Source organism: Anolis sagrei, chromosome 5, assembly GCF_037176765.1.
Source record: "Anolis sagrei isolate rAnoSag1 chromosome 5, rAnoSag1.mat, whole genome shotgun sequence".
Taxonomy (NCBI): domain Eukaryota; kingdom Metazoa; phylum Chordata; class Lepidosauria; order Squamata; family Dactyloidae; genus Anolis; species Anolis sagrei.
This window is the reverse complement of record NC_090025.1, coordinates 184,074,519-184,088,101: the sequence shown is the minus strand read 5'-3', so window position 1 is coordinate 184,088,101 and position 13,583 is coordinate 184,074,519. Positions and strand designations below refer to the sequence as shown.

The window sequence follows — 13,583 nt, the reverse complement described above, 5'->3', positions numbered from 1 at the left end:
TATCTGCTTTTATTTTTAGTAGCTTTATTTTATTTAATATTTATGCTTTGTCTTTTCGCAAAATACTATACATTATTTTGATTACAAATTGGATCATTTGCGTTAAATGTAATAAATAATTCCAGAAAAAGAATTTGTGATGATTATGTCTTTTGCAATATACCTGCACCACAACATTTCATTGTGAGCTGCTTTGAGTGCCATACAGGAGAAAATCAGAATATAAATAAAATATATGAATGTATAACCTCTGTTATTGGTTTGGTCTAAAGAACAGAGATAGCTTGAAAGGGAGTGCATTTACTAGTTGAACTCAGAAAGATTGGAGGAACTGGAGAGGTGAGAAACTGGAAATACCAGGGATAAGAGCTAGGACCCTTTCTCTTTGAATATAGCAGCAGGATTTTCAAGTATGCATTTAGAAGGAGACAAAAGGGTACATTCTTTATAGTGCAATTTCTATTATGCAATCTATTATGCATTTCCACCTACTTTGCATTCAAGGCTTTATGGGCTGCCTCTGAGGTTGCTGCAGTTGCAGTACAAACAGAAGCCTGACACTTCATTGGGTGTGTGTGTGTAGGACATTAATTATAATTGTGTTTGCAATATTCAATTTGCCTCACAGAATCTAGAAGAGGAACGATGCAATAGAAGTATCCTGGACTTTTAGAATAGGTAAGTCCAAGAGTGCTAAGAAATCAATGGCAGCCAAAGTCATAAACCACAAGAGAGAAAGAGAGAACGGGGGGGGGGGGGGGGGCAGCCCATGTCTTTAACCAGTTTCTGTCTAAAATTTAGAGAAATAAAGTTGTGCAAAATTAGGAAAGTGTGCAAAGTCCATTTGGTTTTTATTTTTAATATGGACTGATCGTGTTCATACTCCTCAAATTAAAAGACAAATCAGAACACAGATTTTATTAGGTTTCTTCCAGTCTGCAAATTTGGTAACATAGTTTTCTGATCACAAACTGAATGCAAAAAAGTGTATGATCGGAAAAACCTGAGGTCAAATATGCAATGGTTCTGGGGGGAATACTTGCAAGAATGTGGAAATTATAGGAAACTGAGTACAAAAACTTTTTTGCAGAACAATAGAACAATTGATCTGGAAATAGGACACAGCAGACTTTTCACTGAAGTAATGTGCACAGCAGATAAAGTGAAACAGACAGATTAATCCCCATCTATTTGAATTTATGGTCTAAGAGATTTTGAGTTTGTAAAATGCTGTTAAACTGGCCAAAGATACATACAATGAACAGAGGCTAATGATGCAAAGCAATTCTGAAGTACAATACCAGATCAACATCTGGTATTGTACTATACTATTGATTACTTAAAAATTTGCAATCCTTAGTGCAGGACTTCAGCAAGATTATTTGCAGAAAATAGCATAATATGATTCCTGATTAAAGTTCTATGGGTAAATACAAACAATTATCAGAATGACACAATAAAACTGAACAATGATTACTTAAGGGAAGTCATTTCATGCAAGCAAATATTTTGCAGGCTAGTTTATGGATCACTTTAAGATATTGTAGTAGCATATCAGATTTCTCAAAACCAGAGATTCAGGTGTATAAGTTGCCATGCATCAAAACTATGGCTTTAATGTCTAGGCATTTGGTTTTTAAGACATTGAATAGTTGCCTATGTGTAAAGCCACCTTGAGTTCCCTTTGGGGTTGAGAAGTGTGGTGTATAAATATGGTAAATAATAAATAAATAAATAGGCACCTTACTTGCTCTAGCATCACAAGAGTTTTTCTGAAATGCATTCTCTTCTGTTTTTTGAACCAATGGCTCAGCAAATGTATATTGTTGTGGTAGTAGTATTTGGCAATCAGAGATGGGGAAGAAAGGAGTATCAGGACTTTGATGAGAGATAACATGGAGAATAGAAAGTGTAGGGTCAAGGAGTGCATGGAAAGGAAATGAACATTAGCCAGGCCATAAAAAAAATCACTATATGGAAAGACTGACTTGAGATGGGGCAGCTAAGTAGGGCTCTTCCTTCTTGGAAACTATTGGGAATCACATGAAAGGCAATTAGAAGTTTGTGTTCTCGGAGTATTGCCAGTTCACATTGTAAAAGCATGTACTGTATTAGAACTTACTCTACAGAAAAAATAATATTGCACTGACCTGAGATCCTCTGGGTCCCCGTTTGTGATCCCATTCAGAATGTCCCATAATCTACAAGAGAGAAGAAATTCATTGTAGTACTAGTAATGGCCATAACAATAACAAACATAATAATAATTTCTAGGTTTCTTGCATACAGTTTGGTGCATTATGAAACACAGCCTTTAAATGGGGGATTATAATTATTGTATAATGTAATATATGACATTGGTAGGGTTTAGCAGTATTTCCTTATTGGAAACAAAGTATGCTTAACAATCATATTTGTCATAGATTGGGTTTTTTAATCCAATTGTAAGCATTTTGAAAATAGTGAGTGCATTTGGAGGGTATACATGTTAGTACAGGTTGGTTTTCCTTATGCAAAAGGATTGGAAACAGACATTTTTTGGATTTTGGATTTTTGAAGGGGATTTTGCAATGCCTGTGTTTTCATATACACAGTGAATGAGGGACTTTTTTGTATTGCAAAATTCAGAATGGGAAACAATGAATGCTGATCCAGATAGCTTCATTTTTAAAAAAGGAAAAATGAACCAACTACAGCTTTATTAAAATGCAAGTCCCTCTTTACCTAGAAAGAAGTGACATTCAATGGGGCTACTCTCCAATAAGCATTCACAGGATTGCAAATATGCCTGTCATTTGGATCACATCCATGCACAGTATTGAGAAGTTGCTAATGTAAGAGAATGTAAATCCAACAAGTTTTAAACTCTTTGAATGGTTTACACATCTGGCAATAGTGATTACTGGTAAGGAACATATTGTATGACCAAGCTGAACTTCGGTGAAACTTGGAGAATGCTTAATAGCTTGACCGTAAGGTATTTTCTTCTCAACAGAAAGGTCCCACAAACGGAAAAGAGACCATTCATTTCTTTTCTTTTACGTTTTATGAAGCCTGCAGTCAAGAGGATCCCAGATGAAGTAATTCTAATCATGCATCAACCCCAGCAAAGTGCTCTTAATGCTGTCATTCCAAATCTCACAGGAGAAGGTTCATTCTGAGGACTGTTTTGTATAGCCATCAAAGAAGCAAAAATTGATCCAGCCCAAGCTCTTTGTGGTCAACATCCATTCAAGCATACAGAAATTTCCACATGTGAGAGAGATCTCTGTGCAACCACCAACACAGCTGCATTGTACTTCTTTGTCTACACACCTCATCCAAGAGAAATTATAATTGAAGTCAGCACATTGGACCTCCATCAAACAATTCGCAGCAAAAAGGCCAAAAGGGTAAAAGTGCAAATGGCAACTTGTTATACTTGCATAGAGAAACCCACCATAGTAGCTTCCTTCTCCTGAAAAGCACCACGTATTGCTTGTAAAAACATCTTAGAATCATAAAACCACAGAGTGGGATACAAAGAAATTGGCTACATAAAGTCAAATACATAGAAAGGTTAGGTTTCCATCTAGGATGCGGAACAATGGCGCGGAGACTAGGATGCAGAACAATGGCTTCAAACTACAAGAGAGGAGATTCCATCTGAGCATGAGGAAGAACTTCCTGACTGTGAGAGCAGTTCAACAGTGGAACTCTGCCCTGGAGTGTGGTGGAGGCTTCTTCTTTGGAAGCTTTTAAACAGAGGCTGGATGGCCATCTGTCAGGGGTGCTTTGAATGCAATATTCCTGCTTCTTGGCAGGGGGTTGGACTGGATGGCCCATGACGTCTCTTCCAACTCTTTGATTCTATGAATCTAGGTGTGTCTATGAATAATCTTCATTTTGCAAAACAACTCCCCCCCCTTCCTGTTTAGCATTCACAACAGTACAATTTCTTCTGGAAAATTTAGAGGATCTATCTGTTTGCTAAATGAAATAGTTAAAATACTATGCAGACTAGAAGTAAACACTAGAACAAAATATTTCACTGTCATTGTAATGGCTCCATGGTGAAAGGAGCAAGGAAGTGAGTTACATATGACAGGCAAATCAGTCCATCTGATGAGGTTGTGGTTGCCTGATCCTACTAAGAAGAGCAAGAGTTTACCACCTCTTTTCAACACCCCTTTATTGAGTTAACTGGTTGCAAACTACATTTTTGTTTTTAAAAACTATTTTGCAATAATTCAAACAATGTTAGGGAAGTGGGGAAAATGAGATTAAGAGAGAGAAACCAGACATGTTAAAAGCAGTAGAAAAATAGGACAATGGAGGATTAATAGGGAATGTTTCTGTCAAAACAGGACATTTGGAGGTTGTGATGTTGCATTGGCATTTTTGAAAGGAGATTAGTCTCAAGCATGGCTAGTGGGGACGAGAGAGGGGGGCCTTCTCTGTGGTTGCCCCCCTGTTTCTGGAACTCCCATCCAAAAATGGCCTCCACCCTCCTCTTTTAAAAAGCTACTAAAATGCACCTCTGCACTTAAAAAACATTTTATCAATTATTTGACACAAACAAACTAATATATAATCAGAAAATATACATTCAAAAATAATGAAACGTGTCTAGATCTGTATTCAAATGGCAACTTGTGCAAAATAAGCATAACATACTTTACCATTCACTCAAATTTAAGACATTTTCAAAGCAAAATCCATGCAAACTATTCCATCTGGATAATAGCAATAGTGCCACCAGCTACATCTCCCCACCCCCCAAATATCATATGCAATAAATCATAATGTATTTTTTAAAGAAACTCCTTGCAAGGCAGGAAATATATCTTCATGATCAAGAGAATTTCAGAATATGTCTAAACACATCATGATATCACATTAATAAAAATAGCCCTATAAGAATGGGAGCAGGCAATGTAATATTTTCTCGTGACTTGAGCTTTCTCACTGTTTTACATACACAAGTATGGATACTTAAATTGAAAGATGTTTAAAATCATAATCAAAAGTTTCATTAATATTATGCTACAAAATTATAAGTAAGTGATTCCTGAAAAGGTTAAATATGTTGGCATAATGCACCTCTAACACTTTGGCATATGGTGAGGACAAGGATTAGCAATGCCATTGAAAAGCAAGCTGACCTATCTGTACTACGTGGCCATTACAGTTAAGAACAACTATAGCAGCCAATGCTTCACCCATTTTTAATTGTGTTAACTATGTCAGATGTCTTACTGATGACTATGCTTTTAAATGTACTTGTTTATTGATTAGATATTCTATGTCTTTCTTTGGATAATTCGTTTTATTTGATTTATACAATGCTGTTATTATTTTGTATTATGTTCTATTGCTGTGATGTTCTGGTATATGTCAGGCATTGAATGTTTGTCTCTGTAAGTGTAAACCACTCTGAGTCCTCCTGGGGAGATACGGCAGTCTAGAAATAAAGTTTATTATTTACTAGCCATCCCCTGCCACGTGTTGCTGTGGCCCACTCTGTGTATATGTGTTTTGTGTATGTATGTATATGTGTGTGTATATTTGTGTATATATGTGGTTATGCGCATGCATTGCAATGTATTTTCTATTTTTTTTGGCTTTTTAAGTAACTTCTGCTGTGTTTCCCAGTGTTTATATGAGTGATGGTCACTCGTTGGGCTGAGCGGTGTCTTGTGTCCAAATTTGGTGTCAGTTCGTCCAGTGGTTTTTGAGTTATGTTAATCCCACAAACAAACATTACATTTTTATTTATATAGACTAGCCGTCCCCTGCCACGCGTTGCTGTGGCCCACATGGGGGTTCTGTGTGGGAGGTTTGGCCCAATTCTATCATTGGTGGGGTTCAGAATGCTCTGTGATTGTAGGTGAACTATAAATCCCAGCAACTACAACTCCCAAATGTCAAGATTCTATTTTCCCCAAACTCCACCAGTGTTCACATTTGGGCATATTGAGTATTTGTGTAGAGTTTGGTCCAGATCCATCATTGTTTGAGTCCACAGTGATCTCTGGATGTAGGTGAACTACAACTCCAAAACCAAAGGACACTGCCCACAAAACCCTTCCAGTATTTTCTGTTGGTCAAGGGAGAACTTTGTGCCAAGTTTGGTTCAATTCCATCATTGGTGGGGTTAAGATTGTAGGTGAACTATAAATCCCAGCAACTACTACTCCCAAATGACAAAATCAATTTTTTTGAGAGAAGGACATAAATTGGGTTGTTAGGTGTTTTGTGCCCAAATTTGGTGTAAATTCGTCCAGTGGTTTTTGAGTTCTGTTAATCCCACAAATGAACATTACATTTTTATTTAGATAGATTATTATTAATCAGTGTATCAAATCAGTTTGCTTGCACTGGGTAACTGCACACTTTTTCAGCTATGGTTAGTACCTTTATATGGACAGGGTGTCCGAACTCCAAAACATGCCAACAATTTAGGTAATAGTGGGGAGGTTTCAATCAATGGTAGTGAAAGATCCTAGTCTAAAACCCTGGAGGGTTGATTCAAGAGCTGAACTGGATGGAAAATATCTTGGAACAAGACACCTTCCTATATGTTACATTGGTGTTTTCTTTTGCCACATAGAAACTGGAATAGTTTACAAAGCCCCATGACTTCATTACAGTTTGATATATAAGCTACAAAACTGCATTCTCAGATTCCTTATTTGTTTGCAGACAAAGCCCTTGGTTACAATACACAAATTTATCTACCAGACAAATTCTAGTAGCCACAGATGGCAATAATTTTAGTGGAAAAATGTTTTCTTACCAGTCTTTCACTAAGACAGCATAGTGAATAAAATCCTTGTATATAAGAACAAGATCATTTTTCTGAGCTCAAGTCACTCTGCACACACAACATTACTCTTAAGATTATTTCCTGAACTTGGAACACATTCCTTGTACTAAGAAAAAGGGCTTTAAAAGCCCATTGAGAACAATGTTGTTGCTGCTGCTGACGCCAGCAATAAACTTGGCAGAAATATTCTTGTTCAAAACCATTGTAATAACTCATAGTAGCAAACTATAGCACCCATATGTCTTCCATTTCATTTCTCCCCTTTCCTGACAAGCGGGTCTTTGTGAAATCTGGCATGGCTATTCCTTTTTGTAGCAGTAAAAGCTAACTTTGCAAAACACTTGCTTTGCCCACACCCGAAGCATGTAATTCATTACCACCATCTACTGAATTAACACATGGAGGCAGAATTACAGAAGGACAAGAGAAACCAGCAAGTATTTTCCAAGTTTTTTTTTTGGAAGTCAAGCATAATTGCTGGATTAACTTTCTTATTTTTGTGCCCTAGAGCAAAACCTCATTTATAGTCATGTAAAAAAAATGCTACATGTTACTTCCATAGATATTTATTTCTAATGTTTGCATGTCTTATGCTGATCAGGAGCAACCCCCTCCCCCAATTAAAAGACACAATTAGGGGTCAATAGACCATTCATTGGGGACAAGCTTGGCTCAAGATGAGGGCTGGCCAAAGTAAGTTCCTGGGCCAATCAGGGTTTGCCGCCAAATGCTCTCAGACCTTCTTTAAAATGCAAGGTACAGTTGACCCTCCACATTTGCAGATTTCATTTTTGAGGATTTGATTCCATTAGTATCTTCTCGCTCGGAAAGTCTAGGTCCTCAAGCACAGCTCTACAACCAATTGTCACTGGAAATGGATCTTAAAGTCATGTGGGAGAACCTAGAGATTCAGATAAAGGTGTTCTCTTGGGTTTCATGGTATTTTTATATTTTTATATTCATGGGAGTCCTGTACCCTCCACTGCAGTGAATGTGAAGGCTTGACTGCAAAGTAAAAGTGACTTCTATAAGAGTAAACATTCACTAGCAAAGCAAATGGCAGATGGAAGGCAGCAAGGGCATGTCTCATTTCAAGTTGTTATTTCCAAGCAGGATACCATACAACTTGAATAGTTGACTATTATTAAAAAGGAATCAAACATTATCAGGCATTCCAATAGTGCTGCTTGCCTTGTTATTTAATGTAGGGGTAGAAAGGGGCAAACATGGGTGAATATTTTAACTGCAAAACATCTAAGCATCAAAAGAACAGATTCAGGAATGCTTGTATAATTCAATTTTTGTGAATGTGGATACAAAGTAACCTGATCCCTGTTGTTGTTTATTCATTCAGTCACTTCCAACTCTTTGTGACCTCATGGACCAACCCACAACAGAGCTCCCTGTTGGCCGTCACCACCCCCAGCTCCTTCAAGGTCAAGGCAGTCACTTTAAAGATACCATCCATCCATCTTGCCCTTGGTCAGCCCCTCTTCCTTTTTCCTTCCGTTTCCCTCAGCATCATTATCTTCTCTAAGCTTTCCTGTCTTCTCATTATGTGGCCAAAGTACTTCATCTTTGCCTCTACTATCCTTCCCTCCAGTGAGTAGTAGGACATTATTTGCTGGAGTATGGACTATTTCACTTTCTTGCATTCCAAGGCACTCCTAGAATTTTCCACCAACACCACAGCCTAACATCTGATCAATACTTTCCTGATACTTGAGTTGTTTCCTGATTTTGTACTTTGTGAATATTCTGACACTATCCTTAGACCCCATTAGATCAAATTATATGTTTAAACTGTACATTCTGAGAATACATGAATTCTGCAAAGAAACTCGCATATTTAAGTACATTAAAAATAATAATAAGAAACAGTAGATTTCCAGATTTTAATAAGTTCTAATCTGTTCTGTTGATTTAACCGCATTTGTTTAATACGATTTTATCATTCTTAGCCCTTAGAAGGAAGAAATACAAAAACTAAATGCATAAATAAATGGACGAATATATGCAAAAGTAAATGTACAGGCAATAGATTGACTTGGCCACAGACATTCACAAAGTTGTTGTGTTGGGTGCACAAATGTCTTAGTTCAAACTAAAATGAGACATTTATTGATAAAATTGCTCTACAAAATCATACAAATAATATAAATAATCCACTAGTAATATCAGTGAATTCTAACTTGTGAGTGAAGATTGTGAGTGCGCAAAAAAATAAAGCACAGCAGTTCATGAGAAACCGCATAAACAAGAAATGCAGACATTTCTATGCTTCATGGTGAAGAAATTGTTTCAAGTTTCTAACTGTGATCTTCGTTCCAGAGAAAGTCAAGGAATGAGATCATATTTGGTGCTGGAAGTGAAGACAGCAGGGAGGGAGAAAAGGGGGAGAAAAAGACTACATATTTCAGGACTTTTCTCATGGCAGCACATGACCTTTTTATCCTATTTCCAAGACATAAACTGTGTTTGACTTCACTAGGAATCCAAGTTCCTGTGCATGACAGTGAGAGACACCAAGAAACATTTGGAGGAAGAGTTGAGTTGTCTAAAACAAACTGTGTGACAATGATATACTATATGGATTGCTCAACTTGCTAGAAGATTTTTTAAAAATAAAAAGTCCATGTGGTGAACTATGTATTCTGGATATGTCATGCAGAACCTGTTGCCTTCCAGATGTTGTAGACTGCAGTTCCCATGAATCTTTACCACTGACTGTGATGGTAAAATTCTAATAGAATCATAGAGTTGGAAGAGACCTTGTGAGCTATCCAGTCCAACCCCCTGCCAAGAAGCAGGATGATGCAAGTTACAGTCTGAAACATCTGGAGGGCTTCAGATCACGGAAGATTCCCACCCTATATCTCAGAGTGGCAGCAACAATAATCAATCTGAACAATTTAGGATTTCATAGTAGAGTGTATTGAAATGCTTTTAATGTAAGTTGCTTTGTGTCTCCTTGTAGAGAGAAAAAGTGGGGCATAAATTATACACACACACACACACACACACACACACAAGTTTTAAGTGACATCATAACTTAAAAACCGCTGAATTAATTGCCACCAAATTTGGCCACAAGACACTACTAACCCAAGGAGTGAGCATCCCTCAAAATGATTTTGTCATTTGGGAGTTGTAGTTGCTGGGATTTATAGTTCACCTACAATCAAAGAGCATTCTGAACTCCACCAATGATGGAATTGAACCAAACTTGGCACACAGGACTCCCATGACCAACAGAAAATACTACAAGGGTTTGGTGGGCATTGACCTTGAGTTTTGGAGTTGTAGTTTACCTACATCCATAGAGCACTGTGGATTCAAACAATAAAGGATCTAGACCAAAATTGGCACAAATACTCCATATGCCCAAATATGAACACAGATGGAGTTTTGGGGTTAAATACACCTTGACATTTGGGAGGTGTGTAGTCAATGGGATTTATAGTTCACCTTCAATCAAAGAGCATTCTAAACCTGACCAACGATAGAATGGGACCAAACTTCACAGAACCCCTATGCCTATGACCAACAGAAAATATTATAACTCATTATAATGGGTCAGTATGTTGGACTGGTAATGACCAGCTTTCACCAGCATAAATCTCTCCAGGTATTGTGAACAACTCTCACTAGCCCTTGCCATCAGAGTTAATGGTCCAGGATGATGGGATATGGCAAGTCAGATGTTATGTTTTCATAAGAATAAACCCTCTCTTTCTGTGTATCTCTTGCCAACTTTTCATTGAGAAGGACACTATCCTTTTAAAGCTATGGCAAACATTCACCACCAACACCTACATCACAGGTAGTGGTTGAGTATTGGACTACAACCCTGAATCTCTGCTCACCCATGAAAACCAACAGAGCAGGTCACATGCTCTCAGCCCTATAATGCAGCTACCTTGGGGTTAATATGTCAGAAACAACCTGAAAGCACACAACATGAAATACCGAACTGTGTGCTGAAGCAGTGCTGGTGTTTACACAGCAAAAGAGGGAAAGAGAGAGAGAGAGAACTTAACTCTGTCTGGATGGGGAATGAAAGCACATTTATTCTTACAAAGCGGAAGCATATCCAAAGATGAATAAATAAATCAGTTCAGCTAACAAGGGCATTTCCAGATGTGAAAGAAATTTGCTACGCCAAAGGATTTGCAGAAAGCATTGACTTCATGTTCTTCCGCCGAGTTTCAAAGTCAGCCAAGATATCCTCCTCTCAACATTGCCTGTGTTCATGAAGTGTAAACGCTACTAAGTGGTGAAGTATTCAGCACCAATTAGGAATGTTCATTTGTGATGCTTGTGACAGTGAGAGCATTAAAAACAACACAGTTAAAATTGTGACACTTCAGTCACCTTCCTGCATCGGAGAAAAGCTGAGCTTACAAAAACTCACGCCAAACAAATCCCCCAGCCTCCAAGGTACCATAAAGTCTTAGAAAGAGTCTAGACCAAAAACAGAAACAAGAAACCTCTGGACCCTCCTCCCTACTTTCATGCTACTCTGGCAAGAGATCGTTTCATGCATATTATGACTTACTCACAGAAAAGAACTCAACACAGAACATCATAGAAACAGTATTTTAGTGCAGTAGGACATAGGTGAAAGGAGACAACAAACTCTACATGACAAAACAGCCTATATATGGATTTCTAAAATAAAATCGGAAAGAGCAGGAGCAAAATTTAGGACTTTCTGGTCTTTTTGGACACATACAGATGGAGTGACTCTCCAAGATTTTGTTTCTTTTCTTTCCAGTTTCATATAGTTTGACCTAAACTTACCATGGAAATAGGAAACAATGGATAATAGTGAAATGTATTGAAATTGATAACTTCTGCTGAAAGTTACAATAGAGTTGTTCTGGAGAACCTAAAAAATTCCTTGAAGCACAAAATTGCCTGGAAGACCTTAATAATAATAATAATAATAATAATAATAATAATAATAATTTAAAGATAGAACTGCAAAGACTCTGGCAAAAGCCAGTAAAGGTGGTCCCAGTGGTGTTTGACACACTGGGTACAGTGCCTAAAGACCTTGGCCTGCACTTAAAAACAATCAGCGCTGACAAAATTACCATCTATCAGCTGCAAAAGGCCACGAATCAATCCTCTTTTAGATGAGGCATCATTTGGATGCCTCAGGTAAAAGTCCAACAGGTCCCGCATTTTGGGGCCTGTCTGGAAGGGTTCCGACCCTGCACACAGAGGTTATTCTGCAAAATTGTTACTCCATAAAAATTAGTGGGCAAAAGCAAGAATTAAAAGGAACACATGAAGAAGCTCCATATATCATGGGGTCTCTCATCATTGGAAAATCACCCCCTGTGTGTGGAGGATGGTTAGATCAACAACAGAAGGGTCAAAAGACCAACCAAGATCATGATTCAGAAACAGTCCTATTCTTCTCTTAGAAGTGACCTTTGTAATTTCTCAGCAGCATGATCCCATTGATCCTCCAGGCAATGACAGTCATGTCTACACCCAATGTTATCTTTGGCGTGTTCCTGTTTTGAAGTTTTATCCTTGGAGGCATTGCCACGCACTTTGCTCTTCTATTTTCTGTGATGACATTTCAAATAGGTTGAATGTTCCATGAAATCTAATGCAGACAACTTCTTGGTAAAGATAATGGACGGGAAAGCATGGGCATCCCTGTCAAAATGGAAGGTCAAATACTAAACATGCCAGCTTCAAGAGTCTCTTTTCCAGGCAACCCAAGATCAGCAGATAGCTAGTACATGAAAACAGGGTTTTGAAAGATCAGTCTGTAGGGGTAAAGCTGTTTCTCATTCACGCCAGACCCTTCTACACACACACACACACATTACTGCTACATGACTCCCAGCCCAGCTGGATCACATCATTGGTATATATCAACAGGCAAATGTCATGATCCTAAACACAAGATCTGCACTTGAGAAAGAAAACACTGACACAATTCCTACTGCCTTCCCAGTATTAAGACAAAGCAGAGAAGTAAAGATTTGCATCCAAAGAATAAAGAAACAGTGGTACAGGTTGAGGGGCATCCCTTATCCAAAAATCTGATTACTAACTGGAGCGACATACAGAGCACATACCACCCCTCTGTTATGTCAGCTCCACTGGCTGCCAGTCCACTTCTGAGTACAATTCAAAGCCTATAAAGCCCTATACTGTTCCGGCCCAGCTTACCTGTCCGAACATATCTCTCTCTATGTCCCACCTCAGAATTTAAGATCATCCAGGGAGGTCCTGCTCTTTGTCCTGCCATCTTTGCAAGCGTAGTTGGTGAGGATGAGGAACGGGGCCTTCTCGGTGGTGGCCCCCTGCTTGTGGAATGCTCTCCCTAGAGAAATTAGGTCAGCTTCATCCCTCCTCTCTTTTAGAAAGAAGCTCAAAACATGGGTTTGGGAACAGGTTTTGGACAGTAGGTTTGGCACTACTCACAATGCTTGAATGACAGGCTTGGACTGAGTCGTCAGTCGCTAAATCAGATTTAGACTCGGCTATATGATGAATAATAATGTTTTAACATATTTTAATCCAATGTATTTTAATTTAAGGCTTTTTCTCATGCATAAAAGGTAAAGGTTTTCCCCTGACATTAAGTCCAGTCGTGTCCAACTCTGGGAGTTAGTGCTCGTCTCCATTTCTAAGCTGAAAAGCCAGCATTATCCACAGACACCTCCAAGATCATGTGGCCAGCATGACTGCATAGAGCACTGTTACCTTCCCACCAGAGTGGTACCTATTGATCTACTCACATTTG

General features: G+C 38.3%; 1 protein-coding gene across 1 annotated transcript in view; it reads right to left on the bottom strand.

The window, feature by feature from the left end:
- Positions 1-13,583, bottom strand: part of PDE3A (phosphodiesterase 3A) — a 281,361-nt gene that overhangs the window by 86,099 nt on the left and 181,679 nt on the right. Inside the window, exon 2 of the mRNA XM_067469301.1 lies at positions 2,151-2,201. Within this exon, the coding sequence (XP_067325402.1) occupies positions 2,151-2,201 (51 nt within the window). The remainder of the gene's footprint in view (positions 1-2,150; positions 2,202-13,583) is intronic.